Below are 21515 nucleotides of genomic sequence, written 5' to 3' on the forward strand. Positions count from 1 at the left end.
GTGGAATCATATGCGTAACCTCTCAGTTAGAAAAATGTCAAGTCTGTAGTAAATACTGAAAAAGTTCATTTCTATTGTTGTCACAGCTCTTGCAGCAAAAGTTCAGTTAACCCTCATCAACAGAAAAAATGTATTTCCCACCTTTCCTTATGTGAATTCTCAAAAAGCTTCTAAAAATAGGTGCAACTGTACTTGACTACATGTCAGCCTGTGTCTGATTTGCTCTACGTGGCCTCATAATGCACACAAAACCAACACAAATGCTTGTGTTTAAGTTAAGACAACCATGTAACAGGGAAAATGGACTTAAACAAGTGTAATTTGTCCATCCAAAAAAACATCTGACACACACAGGCAGTTCAAAGCAGTAAACATACCCCGGGGACTCAGCTGAAGTTTTCTGTAATGACTGAATTTATATCATGTCGTCAAACAGCGTGACTGCTGCAGCCCTGTATGCCAGGGTGTAGCAGGCCCACAGGCTCTGGAGTGACAGGGAACAGAAGTACAGGTTCCAGCAGCAGCCTGGATCACCTTTGGGTCTGGCCTGCTGCTCAACCAGGAATTTACCTCATCAACTCTTCCACATCTTTGTTGCCATATATCTGCTGTGAAGCACAACATGGTTTCAGCATTGTTTGGTGTGTTTCTCTCTGAGTTCGTGCATATTACGCATGAGTGTGCACTGCGAAACCTGAGTTCTCTGGAGCAGCATTTAGACGGATCGGGATGATTTCACTTCTATCTCTGATGGAAATCAAGCACCGTTTCAAAGTCTTTAATCATCGCTCATTTTCAAGCAGCCGTATTCCAAGCCATTGTCACTTATTTCTATAAATTTCCTGGATCAAGTGAAACTGGACTGAAAACTTGTCAAAGTACAAAGAGCGCATACTTGCTCGCCAAATGCTGCAAAATCCTCTAAATTTCTTATTTTGATAATAAAAGAAAAGGTTCTAATTTTTTTTTTTTTTTTATCTGCATCTGGATCAAAATCTAAAACTCAAAGAGTGATGGACAGTTGTGGGGAATATCTGCCAGATCTCTTTTCATTCAAGTGGCTCCAGTGGTTCATTAAAATATATCAGAAATGTTCAAAAATGCCCTCAAGCACAAAGTTAGAAATTCCTTTAAAAAAATTCCTGGACCCACATCAGAGGCTGAGCGTTTGTTTCTTCGCCGTTAGTCTTACTTTCCACCAAATTTCACTGAAATCTGTCAACAGGTTTTGTAGATATCCTGCTAACTGAAAGACAAACAGGCAGCAGCCAAAAACACAACCCCTGTGGCGGAGATGGGTTGAATCTGTTTTAAGAAAAATTTGTTTTTAGGGGTAAACGTGATAATAATTGACTTAATGATGGCCTTTTTTTGTCAGTGTATGTACGCTGGTGCGTTAGTGGTTGAGCTCTCGGGGGGGAAATGTGCAGAGGACCAATAATAAAGAACACACTTTTGTATTGATCCCAAAACTAGATTGGAAGGGGACTGACCTCTTTCTGACACAGTCTCTTTGATCGATCCAGCATGTTCCCGTTTTTCCAGACAACGGGGTTACACCCGAGCGTGAGCTGATTGTAGTCAACTACATAAGATGCTCTTTCCATTGCGATTTGCTCCACATCAACAACATCTGTTGAAAATAATGCTGATTTGGGTAACCTTTTCCAGCGCTTTGTGTGTTACATGAAGGCAGCCGGCTAAATGGTCCCGTCTTGATACAAATAGCCTTCAGTGGAATGAAGAAGCTTGTCTGCGCTGTAATCAAATCAACGTGTTGTTTTCACTGTCCATGCTTGACCTCTTTGCCTCTGCGCATCATCCTTTTTTCTTTTTTTTTCACCAATCACTGTCTTCAAGGGGGCAACAATTAAGAAAGACAAATCCACCGGGGCTATTGTCGTGGCGAGGATCATGAGAGGAGGCGCAGCTGATAAAAGTGGTAAGCTTATGATAAACCTTATTTGTGTCCATTCTGTACTTTCCTGTACCTTTACATGAGGGTGTAGTGACATTGTCATGGTGCATAGAGAGGAGGATGTGGTACAAATGTCCGTATGTATGTCCAACATTTTGAAGGCCTGATCCATGAAGGAGATGAGCTGAAGGAGGTGAACGGAATCTCACTGGAGCACAGGAAGCCAAAGGAAATCCTTCCTCTCCTGGTTAGTCTCACCTGTGCTGTTCGGTCACATTGTTTTCTTCAGCGTTGTAAAAGATAAGGCTGGCTGTTTTATATTTTTCCATATTTTTCTTTTGCTCGAGGCATCAGTCAGTCTGTCAATGCCTTTCAATTTCTCCAGCAAGTCTGTGGCTCTCAGCTCCAACCTCCCCCCCCCCTTTTATTTTTTTTTACTGTGAAGATGTGAAACTTCTTAAAAAAGTCACATACGTGGACTCTTTTTCTAGAACAGAACAGAAAAAAAGAAAAGAAAAGAAAATCTCAGCTATTTCCTGAAGCAACTGGCCACTGCACTGTTTAGCTGATGTTACTTTACATCAAAACGTTTGTTTGGGACTATTTCCTGTTGTGGACTAATCTACATCTGGTTTATTGTGAGTGTGTACAGGAGCACAATGTGTATTTGTGTGTATTTGGGATTGATTCTAAACCATAACCACACTGCAGATGGTAATAATGATCGAGGAACATCATCGTCCTCTGCAACACTGTGGATCATTGATTTTGTTGGGACAACAGTGGAGCTCTGTGACACAGAGAATTAAGACCAATCAAGTTTTGGCTACACAAACAATGTTTGTCAGTAGAGTTTTTTCATTTATGTTCTGTCTTTCTGTCACAATTTCCCCACTCCTATCCTGGAATGGAATATGAAGCTACAACCCAGAATTGGTGAGCTTTGGGCCTGGTCCACATAAGGTGTCTTACAGTGATTACACTGTGAGTTTTAAAAGTTTGAGTTGACTCAGGAAACCAATCACCTCAGAATTACCAAGTAAAGTAGACTAATAAATCTAATGAATAAAGTTGTACAAGCTAAACTTATGCTAAAGCTAAAATTATGAGTCCATTCTACTTGGTAGTTTTGGTCACTTTGTCAGATTTTATCGTGTGGGAGAGCCTGGTTGAAATGCCTTCAAGGTGCGAGGGGAAAAGGCTCTGCATGCTGATGCTATGGATACAGAGCGCTGATAGACACTATAAAATCTGACTAAGTTACTGTACTTTGGAAAAAAAAAATCAAGGAAACCAATTTCAAGTAGGGTAGACTAATAATTTCAAGTTGATAAAACGTTTTAGCGTGCACAACTTAAATGTACTAGTCTACCTTAGTTGATAATCCTGAGCTAATTGGTTTCCTGATTTTTTTAAAGTGCAGTCAACTTTAAAAAAAAAAAAATGACATTGCAGCTGATGATGTGTACGGGGATAAAAGCTAAACACTAAGCTTAACACTAAACATTCTGTGTATGGACGATCTGCTCCTACAGATGGGCTGCTCTGTCTCCGTTATGATGAGTCTCTGGCTGATGAAGCTCAGGAAAGTTCAGAGCAAGCTTCTCCTCCAGGAGCGTTCAACTAAAAGTGCTTTTGACAAGGCGGCCGCACGCTGTTGCAGACGCTGTCTCCTTATTGGTAACAACTGACAAAAAGACACCGCCGCTCTGATGAAAACATTATGTGGACACGGGCCTCAGCTTAAATATAGACTATAAATAGGGGGAAATAGTCGTCTCACTACAAATCTACCAAGAAATCGTCTATGTTACTCTCCGTTCTTACTCTTCCATTTTCGACAAATGATATTAATATGTTGATTATTGAACTGGTCTGTGCTGGTATGCTCCTCTACTAAGAACTATGGCAGCTCCTTTCCCCCTGCTTCGATTCTGTATGCAGTGCTAAGCTAAGTTAATCGGCGGCTGACTGTAGCTCAACAGTTACCATATAGATGTGAGAGTTGCATCAGTCTCCTCGGATGAGTCTCAGCAAGAAAGCCCAGGAACTTTTCCCAAAACATCAAACTCATACTCCTCACTACTGTTCCTGTGCAGGCTTGTTCAAAGGGTGAAGTCAAATTCAAAATCATTCCTGCCTCCTTCAAGGAAGAAATGGCATCGAATAAGAAGAAGGTAAAGTAAATGCTATTAACTACACATATTTCGTGCTGTGAGTCCTTTTTAGTTTAGCATGCAACTTGACTGCGTGGAGAGAGCTGCCCACCTGGTTTCAGTAAAGGAGATGAAATCAGCGGTATCTTGTGTGTTTGGTTATATTTTTTGTGTGTTTGCCACAGTGCTGTCAGGACGGCAGCACGTTGTCAAGAAGTAAATTCAGATCAGACAGTCAAGGATAAGACACTCACTAACTGCTCCACAATTTACAGCATTTTGTGACATGTCCCCGCGCGTTGAGCCGCATCGAGTCAATTTAATATTAGCGGTTAATACAAGCGCCTCGTGTGGAAAAGATGGAGTTCCAAACGTCCCCTTTGTTTAGGATGAATTCTGGACCCCTGCCAGCACATACATGCAGTGGATGTCCAAGCTGGAAACGGTTAGAGCGCGGAGCATTTGTAAAGGATTAAGACAAATTATTCCTGTGATCGCCGCCATTTCTCAAAAATGACACCAACACATGTTAGAAAGCGCCAGACGAAGGTTGTGTGTTCGTCGCCAGGGTACAGAGGAAGTTCACGGAGCTGCAGTAGGAAAAATAAGAGAGGAATGAACAAATACACAGAATAGAACATTTCTTTTTCACCTGTTTGTCTGTTTGAAGGCAAAACCCAATCAGATGTTCTTTCCCCCAGCTGTTTTTGCGGGCTCTTTTTGACTACGATCCCGATGACGATCCCGCCGTTCCGTGCAAGGACGCAGCCATAGGCTTCAAACGGGGCGACGTCCTCCAGGTTGTCAGCATGGAGGACGACACCTGGTGGCAGGCCTGTCACCTCAGGGACGGCAACGCTCGGGGAGGGCTCATCCCCTCGCGGCAGCTCCACGAGAGGTGATAACAGGTGTCACATTTAGTCCGTGACTGATATTTTCATTTTTTTAATACACTGCAATATAAAATCTATAAGACATTTTGCTTGAGAATAATGTTACATTTCTACAGGAGAGTTGCACTGCAGCGACCCCAAGCCCTGTTCAGGCCTCGCCGAGTCAAACCACCAGGTGATGAGCCAACATTTGTTCAATAAAACCACAGCACCTGAAAAGAATAAAAACCTTTTAACACATCCCAATAAACAGATCAGAGCTCCTTTAGTGCTGAGCTGCGAGGTGGACGGGTCACGTCTGAGGATCACGGCCAAGGTCATGGGTGGGCTGCGCTGCCCTACTGTTGTACTCACGGCCTTTTGTTTTTTGTCCACATGCTCCGCAGATGAGGGCGAAGGTACTGTCTGTTTGAATTTGGCTTTTTAAAACTCACCTTCAGCATAATTTCAGATGATATCATGCGCGTGTGTATTGAAGGTTTTGGGTTTGGGGTTTTTAAAGATTTAAGAGGTGTGTTATCCAACAATAACAGTCGTGTAATGCTCCCCGTACCACATTTCCAAAATGGAAAGGATTCTGTTAAATGTTCCTCAGTTGTAAAGAAGCAGGTTTAAAGTGTGGCCCGCTGCAATGTGCTAGTTTTTCACTAACAATCACTTTGTAAGCGTAAGGTAGTTATTAATAGGTCTAAACTGTGGATATCATTTCTACATAAAACTATTATTTGAAGTTCCAAAGCAAAATATTAAGACATTTAGGTCAGAACACATGTTAATACTTTGAGTATGAAATTTCAGAGCAACACAGATATCATCCCCCTGTGGTTTGTGTCACGATTTCCTCACTCTTTCCCTTTTCTCTCTTCCTGTTATTCCAGTCATGGAAGATGTCGACTACAGTGCTTTAACAGGGATCCACATTGGTGAGTTGTTCGACTTGTTCCACGCTGATCCGAGTGGTACTGGAAAAGGGACCAGTATGATAAGAGAAAACACAACAACCCGCATATATTGAATATCAGTGGTCGAAAAAGTATGCAGATCTTTAACTTAAAGGTTACCTCCAACAATTTTACACACTCACGTGTGTTTACAGGTCTTGGGGAGTGATGCTGCAAATGTGAGAAAAGCAATATAAAGCCTTTTGTGGATCCAGAGGAAGTTGCTTGGAATCTGATTAATGCCCCCAGTGATGTCACTCAGTGGCAAAGATTCAATGTGGGTAATGTAGGTTTTTTAAAAAGTAAGAGGAACGTGTGGAATATAACAAGGGTGATATTTCTAGTTTGTTTTTAAACTGTGTTACAGACCTTAAATGCTGGACTAGCTGACTGCTTTCCAAAACCTGGTCCCTACATTAACCACTGCAACTTAGCCACTGAGCCACTTTATGATTTTTACATATATGCAGTAGTACTCCCCCGACGTGTAAACACACTTTGATGTGGAATATGAGTGCAATGATCTTTAAAGTCAAAGTAACAATACTAAAAACATATAAATATGTTATTAGTAAAGTTTATGCATTTGAAATTGTACTTAAAGGTATTATTGATAGCATTCAGCTGCTATAAATGTGCCGTTCCATCTCCCACCTTTTATTGCATTCACATCAAAACACAGCTGTTGTTTGAATCTTCAGCCCAAGGACGTCACATTAAAACATGGCACATGGACATGGGGCCACATTCATTCCAATGAAAGCTGCTCAGTGGTGCATGAAGCCAAAATGACTCGACTTCCCGGTGATAAACATACCTGGATCTTCAGTGTTGTGGGGCCCATAGAGCGAGCACACCAGAGCCTCCTGCCTATTGAGCTGGCTAACTTCGAATCATTTTTGTGGGGGCGTGATGCCCCCACAAAAATGTATCTACAGTTTTACAGCCCCTTCTTTAACAACATTAGCTTATGGGAAAAAGTATTTTTGAGCCGTTGTTCATCACGTGACGATGTTATTACACGTTTTGGCCATTACAAAACTGGCTTCAGAGCCTGGTGCTCCTCCTGGGAGCATCTGCCCCCATAAGTTGTTTGTGTGCTAGTTAACGTTGTTGCCAACCCTAGCTAGCAAATGTTGACGATGTCAAGGCTAGCTAAAGTTAACATTGCTAACACTAGGTAGCTAACATTAGAGCAGTAAAGTATGCTGGGCATATACTGTAGAACTCAGCCAGTCTGTCAACGAGAGTGTAGGGAGAGTGTTGATGCTGACGAAACACAGATACCACTTGATACCAACGGTGTTATACTATTGGCTGACAAAACCTCGCTAGAACCAACCGTCAGAATTCTTACACATACATAAACAAAACATCACAGACCTGAAAAAAGATTTTAAAATTACTGATAAACAATCCCATTAAGGTTTTTAATGAAAATAGATTGTTGATTATACAGCATTTGTTGTGATTTATATGAACTTTTAAAGCAACTGATAACTAAAGTTATCAGATACATATAGTAAAAAGTACATTTTCTTCTTAAGTCTACTGGAAGAATGGAGTGTGTACAAGTACGACCTTGAGTACAACTTGAGTAAATGGACTTTCGCCACCTCTTCAGACATAGCAATAAAAATAGATGGAGGAAAAACGAGCAACAACAGGAGACCCTGGTTATATTTTCAGTACAAACCGGTTCATGTGATGATGTAGTTTTGTGGTTTGGAGATTTGTTGGAGACGACTGGAACAGCAAATGTGGTTTTCAGCCTTCCCATTTATCCCATTTGTCTTGATCTGGTGGATTGGATACGATGTGCTTGATATAATGTGTGTGCATACGAGCCATGCAGGATGTTCCTAATGGGGGCGCGCACTTCAGGCTGATTGTAAAAAGGCTCCTCACGTTTGTACAAGGCGAGGTAATTAGAGGCGTTGCATTGTCGCATCAATTCTGAGAGTCATGTGCATTTAATAATCAGCAGTTCATCTTACTGCAGGCCAGGTTCCACCTGAGGACGTGGTTCAGACTCTGTTTCCTCTCTGTCTGGCATGTAAACCCTTATTGATGCCGCACGACCCAATGACTTCATGCAGGGTAATCAGAGCAGAGAGTGAGTGAGGGAGAGGGGAAATAGTTGAGCGCTATGTGTAGATGCACAAGTGAAGGCATGAAGAAGAGAAAAACAGACCAACAGCTCGTATCCTACAGGGTTCTTTTGCAAACAGATTTTTTGTTTTTTGATTTTTAATGGTTATCCGGCTGCCCATAAGTAATAATTTGACACTATGGGAAATGCTTTTCTCCCATCTCCCTTATTTTCCCAACAAGAAGATTTATACTACTCTCATATCCGTCTGTTGAACCTGGAGCTAAAAGCAGCAGCCAGTTAGCTTAGCATTAAGAGTGGAAAAAGGGGGGAGCACACAGTTCCCAAGAAACCCTACTAGCTCTTTTTACACATATGTTGCGCCATGAATTATACATATGAAGTTGGCCAATTTAAAAGATAATTTTCAAGAAGTCAGTTTGTTGTAAGGATGGTAAAATACTATTTAGTTTATTGTAAAACCACTTGGTGATCGTATCCCTCAATATAACCAACACCAACATGGCCGCCACCTGTACAACAACTCTGGTTATACTGACAGCTGCAGAGTTAGCTAGTATGCGTGATCAACACTACTGTACATGGTTTCAATTATGGGTTTTATTGAGCGTTAAATGAGACATCAATTACGCAGCTGTGGGATGCATTGTCTTTCAAATATGTACTTGATTGAACAAACTGCGATCTACTCAAGTTGAAAATTAAGTATTTTGAACTGACAGACATCATATCTGCGATTGTTATTGTCTACTGAGTTTTTCTATAAAAACACTGATGGACATTATTTTAAGCCACCGGCTGCTGGCTGGTTTACCTGCTCACCAGTCTTTATGCTGAGATAACCAGTTCAAGTTATAATCCTCTGTGTTAAATGTTTAGTTTACTTGTCTTTTTCTCTTCCTGTTTTGATGACACATATTGAACTCCAAGATTTTATAAACTAGCGACAAGCTAGTGATCATTTATAAAGCTGCACTTGACCGTCACCTGTAGGTCAGAATGATGAGCCTTCCGCTATCTGGCTATGAGTTATTTTGAGTTAGTATTAGTGGCTAGCAAATAAGGTTGAAAAATGCAATTTTTTCTATTTGAAGGATTTGATCACACCGAATCCGGTTGCTTCAGGTGCTTTAGCCTCAAAAACGCCTGGAAAGTGCATCGGGTGTGCCTGCTGAGCGTGGTGCAGCGGTTGTCTGGGCTGAGTGTGACACTGACATGCAGTGTGTGTCAACACTTTTCATTGAAAAGTTGAACAAATTTAATAACCACAAGAAAAATGTGACACGCCGAGCAAGAGTGGACATCAATGATTTTGCTGGCTACTCATTAGTAGCAACACATCTCGCCGCAATTGGCTGCTAACTCCTGTTTCATCATTACTTAATGAACAGATACTGTGTGTGGTAGCATTTTCTCATCTCACTCTTTGCAAAAATGCTAATAATTGCAATACTCAATATGTTGAGCTGTTTCTTTGAATGATAATGGTAGGAGCCCTGAATGGTCACATGTATGGAGGACTAAGATAAGAACTGCAGGTTGTGGCTCATATCATATAATCTTGACATTATATGTGCTGCATGTCATCGCTCTCCTCTCAGTCTTATCTCTCCTCTCATCCTTACTTACTGTCAAGTGAGGCAGAAACGTCTTGCAGCATTTCCAAAAAAGAAGCAAGATTTTACGGCTGAGAGCATTTTCAGTAACAGATGAGAATTCCGCTGCCAGAATTAGTTAAGATTGACAATTGCATAACGTTTTCCTCTCGACCTTATTCCATTGTCGGAGCGAAGATTTCTCATTGGCTGAATAATACTGGTTTTAAACACAGCGTGTATCACCTTTCACATTTCTGAGTGAAATCATCAGTTTAAATTCCACATAAACAAAAGTCCAAAATCTCTTCCCATAGTGCCGTGTTTCTCAGAATGAAGCCCGGAGTGGAAATGGACGGATATGCTTGCAAAGTGAAATTACAGCTGACGTCAAAGAAAGCCTGGCAGCGCTCCATCACTTAGCAGCAGTTAACATCATGAAGGAGAGTGGGTCTGCCAAGCCAGGCCAGACCACAGTCGCATGGCAGACGCTGGCTGTCAGACGGCCCACAAGCGATGCGTTACAGACAGAGATGCCGTGTCTTGAATGTGATTTGTGCTGTTAATGGCTGTGTTCGGGTGGCAGGGCTGATGGTTTTTTCTTACAGTGCGATGTGATCTCAAACTGTAGCTCTCCCTTCTGTCTAGGGATGTATATTGATAAGGATTTAGCGATTCCGATGCCTGTTTATCGATCTGTTTTTTTACCGATTCTCTTAGCGATTCCCAAATAGGCTGAAAAACAAGTAGTAAATGAGTACAGAAAAGAATACAACCTGGTTTATTAATATAAATCTTAATTATACACTGCTGAGAATAAACAATACACAAATGAGTCCTCAATAAACAAATAAACAATACTCAAATGAGTAAAATGAGTCCACAAGTCAAGTGGCTATTGGCTAAGGATAATCCCATAGAGGAACAAGAGGAACAACAAACAAGGAACGGGCAGGGCTGATTAAATTAACCTCATTTTTATCATTATCACACGACGTTAGCCAGTTGTTTAATTTTACCTGTTGTGCTAGTGCTAGCACTGGTGCTGCTAAGTGTGTCAAACACACGGCATTGCTGGAGTATAATGCCGTGTTGTGTGGCCAAATGCTTGGACATATTAGTTGTATTACCGCCTTTGGCGCGCAGATCCCTCTTACAGGTATTACAGGTGACGATCCCCGAGGTGTCGTCCTTCTTTGTGAAATGCAGCCAGACTTTGGATCGTTTTTGCCGGGACGACATTTCTCCACAGTGCATCGCATGTAGCAGCTCAGCTTACCTCTACTCTGCAGCAGCTTTCCTGTGTGTGACATCATCGCAAATTTGCGAGTAGGGTACGTTTGTTTACAGTGGCAGCGCAGCCCAGGAAAAATCGATAGCGGAATCGTGAAAGGTTTTTGTTGGCGATTCCAAAGAATCATTTGACTCAGAACCGGTTCCCAAACGAAACCGGTTAACGATGCACATCCCTACTTCTGTCATGGCCTGCGTTATCATCTGGTATCTCTGGTACTTGTTGCTTTACAATCAATCAATCTATCAATCTATCTATCTATCTATCTATCTATCTAGATAGATAGATTGATAGATAGATAGCCACTGCTGGTGAGCTTAGCAGAGCTTTTAGCAGCTAAAGAGCCTGTTGTTTCCCTCAGAAATCAGTGCAGGAAAAAAACAAAAAATAAAAAAAAGATAAAAGCAGGGTTCGTAGTAGACTTACATTCACCAGGTGGCCAGAAATGTGACTCTAAGTGAATGCTAACGTCGCTCTTGTTCCCTAACACATTCGCCTTACCGACTTTATAAGCCGACAATATGCTAGATGTTGTGTTGTGCTGCATTTTAGTGGCCCAAAAAGTAAATTAATACAGTTTTTAGGACTGTCGTAAAGAGTATATCCTCTTGTGAGTTTTTAAGTAATACACCTGGGATTTCTGAAGTCCATCTCTCTCTCCTATCCAGCCGGTTTAAGAAGGAGTTTCCGACTCGGAAGAAAGAGCAGTCGGGCCAGAGAAGCGGCGCGGCGCAGGAGGTGGAGCACAGGGGTACACGGCCCAACCCGTCCCCCTACCTACATAGAGGTGATCCCCTACCACAGAGACCCCAAGGAGAGACACCGCCTGGTCGTTCTGGTTGGTACGTATAAGCTAAAGAGGCAGCCTACCATCGCGTGCAGAAAGTTTGTTTTGAAAGCACAATGCAGCGGTAAACTGCATTCATGACATGCTTATAACCTTGATCCTTATAACGTGGGCGTTACTGCGGTAATATGCTCAGTATTGCACATTGTGGTCAGTCGTGTTCTGTTTTATATTATCCCACTGCCTCTTTTTTCCATTCAAAAAAATATAATTAAAAAAATCCAAATAACGTGATCCCATTCACTAAAAGGACAATATTCCTGAAGCTGTTGTTGATCAAAAGAAAACGTAATGCATTGATGAAGATTTATGTTCCCTGCTCTTGAGTGCAAGAACAATCCTTTCCCATCACAACTGCGTAAACACTGTCAGAAATCTCCAAGTCAGAATATATTGTGTTCTCTTAAGTTACCTTGTGGCCCACCCCAGATCCACTTCCCTGCCAATCCTGCAGGCCTGCTCTATGTATTTTTTGAGCTATATCTCTCCCCAGGGAATCGTATGCTGAGCCCTGCTGCGGGTCTTTTTAATGTCATATTACGATACAACTGTAGGTCATCAGTGACCGGGGAAAGAAGAGGAGAGACGGAGGACGAGGGGAAGGGAAAATCGCGGTCGGAAGGCAGAGCGGGGAGAAACACACAATGAAGGTGCAAAAGCAAAACCAGATAGAGAGGAGATAAATGATCGACGAATGGAGAGAAAGGATGAGTGGATTGCAAATAAGATCCCTCATAATGTCAGCCAAGTGCTCCATCATCAGACGAGAACAGTTAAGACAGCTTGGATTTAGATTTAGACCTCTATAATTGAGTTGGAGCTAAACCCGACTCTGGATTACGTTTTACTGTCTGCTCCGAAGGCTCTTCATTGACCGGAGGTCATCATTAAGAATATATTCTTATTGGCAATGAGAGTTATGGGCAGGAAAACCAAAACCTGGATCGCTAAAACAGGACCAGCTGGATAATGTCCGACCAGGTTGAAAATATATCCTTTTTTTTTTTTTGTTTGCATGGCACACGCACTTTGAAGGAAACAATAGGCCGTTATGCCCCGGGACCATTGGTGAAAGTGACTGCCAGCCGCTGTAAAGCCCTACAGATCGTGTGACTCCTGAAAAAAAAGGTCAGGAGAAAGTATCCACAGAGCCCCGATGATGCTCCTCTCCAGTTCGCTCTGTGGCGCAGCTGTGAAAGACATCAGCAGTGTAAGAGAGCACAGTCTATAAACTTGATATTTTGTAATGTATCGAGCTCATGCAACGCTGTGATGGAAAAGGCAGGTATGTCAGGAATCCTACTTTCAGACGGCGCTCCATTAGAGGCTGATGCAATCTGGGGCTGCACAGACCTACTTAAGGAGAAAATCCCAGATGCTACGGCGCGCGCGTTCGTGTGTGTGTGTGTGTGCGTTTCATCCTGTGCATCCTACACTATAACGACACTGATACTGTGTGACTTTGCAGATGTCACATTTAGATGGGATGCTATGGATTTACCAGAGGGTATGCGAGCATTTAACACAGGAGAGGAAGAGTGAGTCCGGTCGGAGAATCATTCTCAGACTGAAATCAGTATGAAATCAGAGCTCTGTCTGTCTGTCTGACTCTCTCTCTTGCTCCCTTTCTCCCTCTCTTGATGATAAAGACAGATGTGTCGCCAGATTGCTGCGCCTGTTTGATGTTGTCGTGAAGAGAAAACATTAGTGATGTTGGGAATGAATACCCACGTACGGAGCACAGTTCACAGTTTGATCTTTGTCTCCAGGGCCCGACGGCGTTGGCGTTAATGAACTGAAGAGGAGGCTTCTGCTATCCGACCCCGACCACTACGGAGTCACCGTACCGCGTAAGACGGACGGCCTCAAGTGTAACCTTTACCTTGTGGACACAATGTTTTTTTTCTCATCTTTTAAGAGCCGTCGTCGGCCTCCCGTCTTGCTCTCTTTCAGACACCACACGCGAGAAGAGGAGGCAGGAGAAGGAAGGGGTGGATTATCATTTTGTGTCAGTTCCCATGTTTGAAGAGGACATTCTCAACCATAGGTGTGCTCTTGTGGTTTCCTTTCCCATGGTGTTAAAAATTACCCACTTTTCATGAGGGTGAAGTCCTCCGTTTCTACTGCAGCCTGATCACCATTTTATACCATCTTTCCTGTCTGTGCCTGCCCCTCCCTCTAGGTTTATAGAATATGGCAGATACAATGGACACTACTATGGAACAAGTCTAGACTCTGTGAACAGAGTGATGGCTGAGGGCAAGGTGTGCCTCCTGGATGTGCACCCTGGGGTAAGTATAAGGACATCAAAAAAGTTCATTTTTGGCTAAAGTTGGTGATTTACACAAAACAAAAAATCTTAATCCCTGTCCATTCTGATACACCCGAAAAGGTGTTGAAAACACTGCCAGCAGCCATTTTTGTCTTTCTTTTCCACCACTGTAATATCAATGCCCGTCACTGACTACCACGGCTAAGTGATGAAGTACCCTCTAAACTTCTGCTAGAGGATGTGAATGCGGCACTAAATACCACACCTACTGAATCCACAACCGAAACCAACAGGCTGATACACACCACAGCAACAGTCATCCTTAGAGATGCTTGGATATAAAATGAACAACAGTCGCCACAAGAAACAGGATCCTCCATGATGAAGGAGGCTAGAGGGGAAAATCAAGGCAACACGGAGAGAAGTCAGCCAGTTATCAGAGCTGCAGGGAGGTTTGTTGAAGAAATGGGCTACCTGAGAAGTACAACAAGCTGTCCACACCTGAGGCACTGGAGACTGCCAAACAAACACTCACACATACCCGCTTAAGGAAGTAGAGGCCAGGAGAATAAACAGGTTGTTCGCCAATGTAACCATCACATAATCAACCAAAATAATCAAAAATCATTGTTGAGCAATCTTAATACAAAGAGCTGAAATCAACATCACCATTTTTATCCAACACGCTTTTTCCATGTTTCACCATCAACATAACACAAAACGTCTTGTGCCAGCATCAGGTTCTCTCAGTCACTCTGGACTCAGTCACATAGTGTTGTAGTACTCGAGACCAAGACGGATCTCGAGTACTACAACACTACCCAGTTCACATCTGCCACTGACGCTTCATACACTGATGAGACCCAGTCAGAAAGCAAACGTGGATTTCGTCATCATTGTTGCCAAAAATCTCAGTTTCAAAGGACTTAGTTTGTGATCATCTTTACCGCTGAAGAGGTTTTGCCAAAAGCTCTGTTGTCAGTGACCCAAAACATAATTTACATGTGTACAAAAGGCTAAATCGCACAACAAAACTTTGTTCAAGTGTGCGTGTGGACAGGGCCTTAACCAATAATGCTATTTAAATCATCAATATTACCAATCCTCTACACGGGGCAACCGCAGTGTGTTCCAAAAGTGAAGGGACCTCTTTCAAGTTTAATGCTAGTAGATTCAAACCATGCATTGGTCTCAAGGGGCAAATCTTCTAAAGTGGTGTTTCTTCATTGTTTAGACAACTTATAATAACACAAATATTGACTTCTGCCTTCATTTAAGCTCTGTCTTTTCTGTCTCTCCGTTACTGCAGAAAATAAAGCATGTGTACACATGTGAATACAAACCATACGTGGTGTTTGTGAAGCCCCCGGGTATCGAGGAGCTGCGCCTCACCAGGCGGAGAGCGAAGTTCATCTGCGGGGAGGAGGACAAGGGCTCAGTCAGGGTCTTTTCGGTGAGAGAAACTATGACACATCAGGTGCATGTGTGAGGTCAGGTGCTTGTTCCATATCTTGCTAACACGGAGGGCGGCGTGAGGTCGAACATCCACCCAAACGCCACAGACGTGCACACGCCTAAACTCCCTTACTCAGGCGTGCACCCTGCTTACACATGGTCGACCCCGTGGCGAGCGTTTAAGAGACGTTTAAGAGACGGGGGGGGAGTTACAAGGCTGCTCGGTGGGTGGCGTACAGGTGAGAACATTTTGTCCAGGAGATGAAGGCCTACGTATGTGTGATCAGCTGAATGACTCAATGAGGGGGGGCTTCACATTTTATGTTGTCCTGGAGGATATTTAAGCAAAAGTGTCCATGTTTGATGGTAGATATGTTTTAGACATGACAAAAAGATGACAGTAATTTTAATAATCCCATCTGGCTTCTAACTCACAGTTTGACCCCGGCTGCCCACGTTGCCCTTATTAAACCCACAAGGTCACACACCTGTGTTACAGCCCAGTGCCAGGCGCCGCAGCCCTCAGACGGTTCAGGCACATCTCACAGGACTGTGCCTTCACCTCACCGTACAGCTGGTGTGAAAAGGCCTCTTATCCTTTACTCTCAGCATGTAACGACGTGTTACGCCTTGGTCTGTATAGCTGAATGGTCATGTGGATCCGTTCCACTTCTTGTTACGTTACAGTATGTGCAGTTTATTGTACAACAACTTCCCAGAGGATGTTTTTTTTTTTTCTCAACACATGGCCGTGTTTCAGCAGGTCCGTTAACATTCTGTCAAAAGTACTAACAGTGAGATCATCGTTGATCATTAATTGCTGTTACTGTATGTTTTAATGCTCCTTTGCTGTGCATATGTATTTATCTTTTGCTTGATGGTCAGTCAAAGGACACACAAATCCAACTAGTAAACGTTAATACATTTTGTGATGCTCTGGTCATCTCTTGTCACAGGAGGAGGATTTTGAGGACATGATCAGCTTGGCTGACGACATGGAGAGCCAGTGCGGTCACTTGTTCGAAAAGGTGATCGTCAATGGCGATATCGCGATGGCGTTCAGAGAGCTGAAGGCGGACCTCGAGAGGGTTGAGCAGACAGAAGTCCAGTGGCTTCCCGCGGAGTGGATGTGCTCCTCACCAACGAAAGCTCGGAGAAGCTGTGGCCACTTGGATAGCTGGATATGAACTTTGAAGGAGAACATTTAAAAAAAAAAGAAAAAAAGAAAAACAATTCTCGATTATCTGTAGGCTATGAAGTTAGAATTTTTGTCATAGCTTGGATATTCCTTCGATTTGTAAACAACTCCTGTGACTGCAGCAGTTTTCCATCATGTCCCTCAGCGTGTCTCTCATTAAGCAAACAGAATCCTTCCCTCCCTCGCTCTCCCTCCGTCTGTCTCAGAGCCAGTTTTTCTGCTGGCATTTGGCTGAAATAACGTCGGCTCGCAGGACGGACGAGGAGAAGAAGAAGAAGAAGAAGAAGAAGGAGAGGGGGAAAAAAAGGAAATTCTCCAGAGCTTGTGGCCGAGTGTAATCCTTCCCTGCCAAGTCGCAAACATCAGCATGTAATTATTCTGACAGCTGCTGCACTTCAATTAAATGTAATGCACACCAGAGAAATATTATTAGTAGCAGTCAGGGAGACACTTTGCCAACAACATGCTCTACAAAATCGGGACACAAACAAGATGACAGTCAATTAGACCGTCGATGAAGGACAAGGAAAACCTGTTGTACACATGCAAGTACCAGAATTATGTACGTATTGTAGATGAGGACTATAGATGCTTTTACCAGTGTGTGTGTTTCAGTGAAGAATGTTGACTTTAGAAACTTAGTTGTCAGTATTTATAAGACTTATTTTGAAGATCTATTTTTTTAGTGACCTGAATCAACGGTCTAATGTCTGTCTTTGAATTTGGTTTAAGGAATGTAAATCACCATTACTTGAAAGACGGTCTAAACTGCTGAGATGGGTCGCTTTCTACCCCGAATTCAAGCCCGCAAGGATTGACGGGAGGTTTAAAAGTTGGTATAGTGGGGGGATTACTTCTCACTGCTCATCGAAGGGAGAATTGGATAGTTTTCAGAAAATTTCGGATACATATGCGTTAGAAAAATTGTATGTCTTATCTTCAAATCAGGTCTTATTTTAATGATGAGATAAAACCAACAGAGGAATGTGAGACCAACTTAATTGACATATTTATTGACATGTACAAAAATAATGCCAATGAGAAACTTCTTTCAAAACTGTACTCTCGTATTCGATCTAATAAGAAACACTCAACAGATAAGGTTAGATTGAAATGGGAAAAAGAATCTGGAACTGTCATTACAGGAGACGAATGGTTGAATAAATGCTCTGTGCAGTCAACTTCCACTAGCTCCACTAGTTCTGGTCTTTTGAGAGTTTTCTGCTGGCGGAATCTGGTTAGATATTTCATAACTCCTAAGTTAAAATGTGTGCAGACAGGGGAGACGGCCAGGGGTCTATGTTGGAGGAACTGTGGAGAACAGCGAGTACACATTTTCATATATTTTGGAGCTGCCCAGCTATTCAGTCATACTGGCAAGAGATTACACGGGTAATACAAAATATCTTTGCTCTTTTTCTACAATCTATTTGGGTAGTATTGCACCCCATTTACTGGTGCGAGACAAATATCTTTTAAAAATATTATTAGTAGCCAGCAAGAAAGCTGTAACCCCGAAAATGGTTGCAGGCCACACATCCAACAGAGACAGACTGGATTGATATTGTGACTAATATTCAAAATATGGAAAGAATGACCTTTTCGCTAAGTCTAAGGATGGATAAGTATTTGCAATACTGGGAAAAATGGATCGTGTTTGTGACCACAAGAGATGCTCACTGAGCCATTACTGTATGAACTGACTTGTATCTCCATCACTATAATGTCTGTATGAATGTGTAGGTGACCAACTGTTATATGTCTTTCTGTATGTTGCATGTTGTTTATGTTCTTTCTATGAAAATAAAGTACAAAAAAAGATATAATTTTTAACATCTCTGCATTAAAATGACTGCAAAAAAGAAGACCTTTGTTTTATGTTTTGTTGAGTTGTGCACTTACATTAAAGGTACAGCACGTAAGAATTGGTCACCTTGAATTGAAAAAAAAAAGGAACAGCATTTCACCAGAGCAACTGCTAACTGCATTATTTCTACAGGTTACATTCATGAGGGTAACTACTGTTAGCTTGTTAGCTTAGTTAGACATGCAGCTAGCCAGACCACCAGGTGAAGTAACCGTTGGTGTTAGCACAGGAGCTTTGGACTGCTTGGAGAAGGAGGCAGGGGGACTAGCTGGTTACTTCTACCTAACATCAATGCTCTCATTTCTTTAATATTTATTGAAATTGAAAAATTTAAATTTATGAAATTGTTGAATAATGCTCCTTTAACCTGAACGTTTTGAAACCCAGAGAAAATCTGTAATTCTATTCGAGGTCAAACTTGAACACATGACCTCATCTGTGAACATTTCTCCCTGAGTCACGTCGGATTTCATTGACCAAGGCGGTTGTTCGACAGCTCCCACGATCCCACGTTGATTCACAACATCATCAAAGTCCATCTTTTGTTTTCACTGCTTTGATTGAGCAGCAGAAATTACATGCACATTTAAGCACCTTATGCCCAGAATTAACTCCATTATGGGCCATCAATTGTGAAGATGTCTGACAAGGTGAGACAGTTAAAAATAATTGGCGGAGACTCACCCTTACCATCTCACTCCATTAACAAATACTCAAATTTGAGTGTCACAGCCGTCGGGTGCACACTCTACTGTTCTCCTTCGCTCAGGCTGCTTAATCTACTTCTTTTTAATGGCTGCATTCCTCTACATTCATGGTGTTTCCTTCCTCTTCTTGGACGCTGTGCTCAATTGGGTGTGAAGGAGCGTTAATGTGTCTATCATGTCGTGTTTGGGAGGAAGAGGGAGCTGCATGATGTGGGGAGACGGTAATGGCTTTCAAGGGACCCGGGCCTTCGCAGACGTACGGAGAAAAAATAGTTACGACCGCACATAAAAGCTTACTGTAAAAGCACGGTGAGGCTTTACATGGTGGATTAGGCTGCAGGGATAAAGAGCATGGCACTTATTTGACTTTGGCAGGCCCAGTGTTTGTCAGGCTCAGAGAAGGCACTAACACAAATGGACGAGCGGCGATGCACTCGTCGGCGTGTTTACATGTCTCCCAATCACCAAAACACACAGACTGTCAGGACAACAGTCGCACTTCTGCCAGGCCTCAGCAAAAAGCGTGGCAGTATAATTTCATCACACCACTGAGAATCTGCAGGCACCCTCTGAGATCATAACGATGCCATTTAAGACACCGGAGCGATCCAATGAAAACCCACCGTTTTATGTTCGCAGCAGCGCCCACTTCAAACATTACACAGAAGTATGATGTCAATTGGTCGCGGATAATTTGGCTCAATCATGTTAACTGTCCACTGGAAGTACGTGAAAATAAATACGGCTGGTGTTAAACAATATCTTCATCCTTGCATGAGATGTCCATAACTTTTAAACAACCAACCCAGCACAGCACATGCTGAAAGGATGTGGGGGTGGATTATGACAACCTAAAGCAGGAAAGGGCAAGGGCTTTTGGTTTGTTGACTGTACATTCCTATTTTCTGATTAACGGAAAACATTAAAGTCAGACTATGCAACTTTGAAAGAAGAAATAACAATATTCCTCTTAATAAGCAATAACGCTTCAGTGCTGATTTCTATACAGTTTAGTTTCTAACCCTAACCCTTTGCTAATGTAAGTGTAAAATGTAAGATTTTGTTGAATTTATACTCCAAACAAAAATCTACCAGAGTAATCGCTAACTGCTGCTAACTGTAAACTAGTTTGCTCAGCTAACCAGATAGCGAGCAGTCTAATCAGCTATTGATATTTGATCACCTTGTACAGTGATTACAGTGAACTGCAGTACAGTCGGAATAACAACTCAGCTAATCTGCTGTCTGCTAACAGAATGAACATACCCCAGTCTGACGGATGAACAGGCTCCTTTCAATCCGATGAAGCTTTTTTGACAACAACAACACAGACAGAGTCGACTGATGAATAAATAGTCACGTCATCAGGTGAGTCAGAGTCAGCTGTCAGTGCTGGTGATGTCAGCAGTAACATCACAGGTCACCTGTCGGCGGACGCCAGATCCATCAGCTTCGCTCTCCGTCCAGCAGGACTTGCTGTCTGACACTTACGACAGCTGGCTTTAGCAGTTGCCTATTTTCACGTCCAGCTTACATGGTGCAACATTACCATTCATGAGGAGTTGTGTTTCATACCACCTGATAAATGTACAGTTATTCCAATATTTAGTTTTCTATTAGCTCTGTTTTGTCAACTCCTGCACCGAATAGCTGGTTCCTTATTATTATTAAATGTTGAATTAGCTGGTTGCTAGCTTTGTTAGTTAGCTGTGTGGTGTTACGTAGTATAGAGAAAGTTCTTACCAAGCCCCCAGGAAGAGCACTCGGCTATGAAGCCAGAGTTTGTAGTGGCCAAACAGTGTCATTGTATCTCTATTCCAGTTAGCTGGGTGCTAAACCAAAGGTTAGCTGGCGTGGCCTGCAGAAGTCTCCAGTGCCACACAGCGCAGCGATCCTGGGGATGTTAAAGCGAAGGGGTCGAGCTTTTTTGGCTTCATGTGGCACCAAGCAGCTTTCAGGGGAATGAATAGGGCTTCACCTCTGAAGCTGCAGCTGTAGTGAACCAAAACAGTTCTCTTCTAGGCCATAAAACCAAAACAATGAGCTGAAAGACTATAAAACGCTTCCTGGAGCTGATGGGAGAGTTGTGGATAATTCTCTCACATTGCAGCGATTTGATGCATTGCTTATTATGAAAATATTGATTAGAGCAGCTTTGAAGCAACTAACTGTGTTTCGCAAAAGTCTTGGCACCGACAGTAACAGTAACCTAACAGCACAAAAAACATTTGACAAGTATTATGAATAATCTTCCATTTG

At 42.5% G+C, this 21515-nt stretch overlaps 1 protein-coding gene across 2 annotated transcripts in view; it reads left to right on the forward strand.

The window, feature by feature from the left end:
- Positions 1-18547, forward strand: part of LOC115572057 (MAGUK p55 subfamily member 7-like) — a 31209-nt gene extending 12662 nt beyond the window's left edge. The window contains exons 7-19 of one of the 2 annotated variants that reach the window (XM_030401832.1): positions 1861-1942; positions 2080-2165; positions 4018-4095; positions 4776-4972; positions 5084-5142; positions 5354-5365; positions 5846-5890; positions 11579-11752; positions 13527-13607; positions 13711-13804; positions 13940-14048; positions 15339-15482; positions 16441-18547. In XM_030401832.1, coding sequence (XP_030257692.1) covers positions 1861-1942; positions 2080-2165; positions 4018-4095; positions 4776-4972; positions 5084-5142; positions 5354-5365; positions 5846-5890; positions 11579-11752; positions 13527-13607; positions 13711-13804; positions 13940-14048; positions 15339-15482; positions 16441-16671 — 1392 coding nt within the window. In that variant the 3' untranslated portion in view covers positions 16672-18547. The remainder of the gene's footprint in view (positions 1-1860; positions 1943-2079; positions 2166-4017; positions 4096-4775; positions 4973-5083; positions 5143-5353; positions 5366-5845; positions 5891-11578; positions 11753-13526; positions 13608-13710; positions 13805-13939; positions 14049-15338; positions 15483-16440) is intronic. The other variant, XM_030401833.1, reaches the window with a different exon arrangement.
- Positions 18548-21515: the final 2968 nt, after the last annotated feature.

Source organism: Sparus aurata, chromosome 21 (genome assembly GCF_900880675.1).
Source record: "Sparus aurata chromosome 21, fSpaAur1.1, whole genome shotgun sequence".
NCBI classification, from domain to species: Eukaryota; Metazoa; Chordata; class Actinopteri; order Spariformes; family Sparidae; genus Sparus; species Sparus aurata.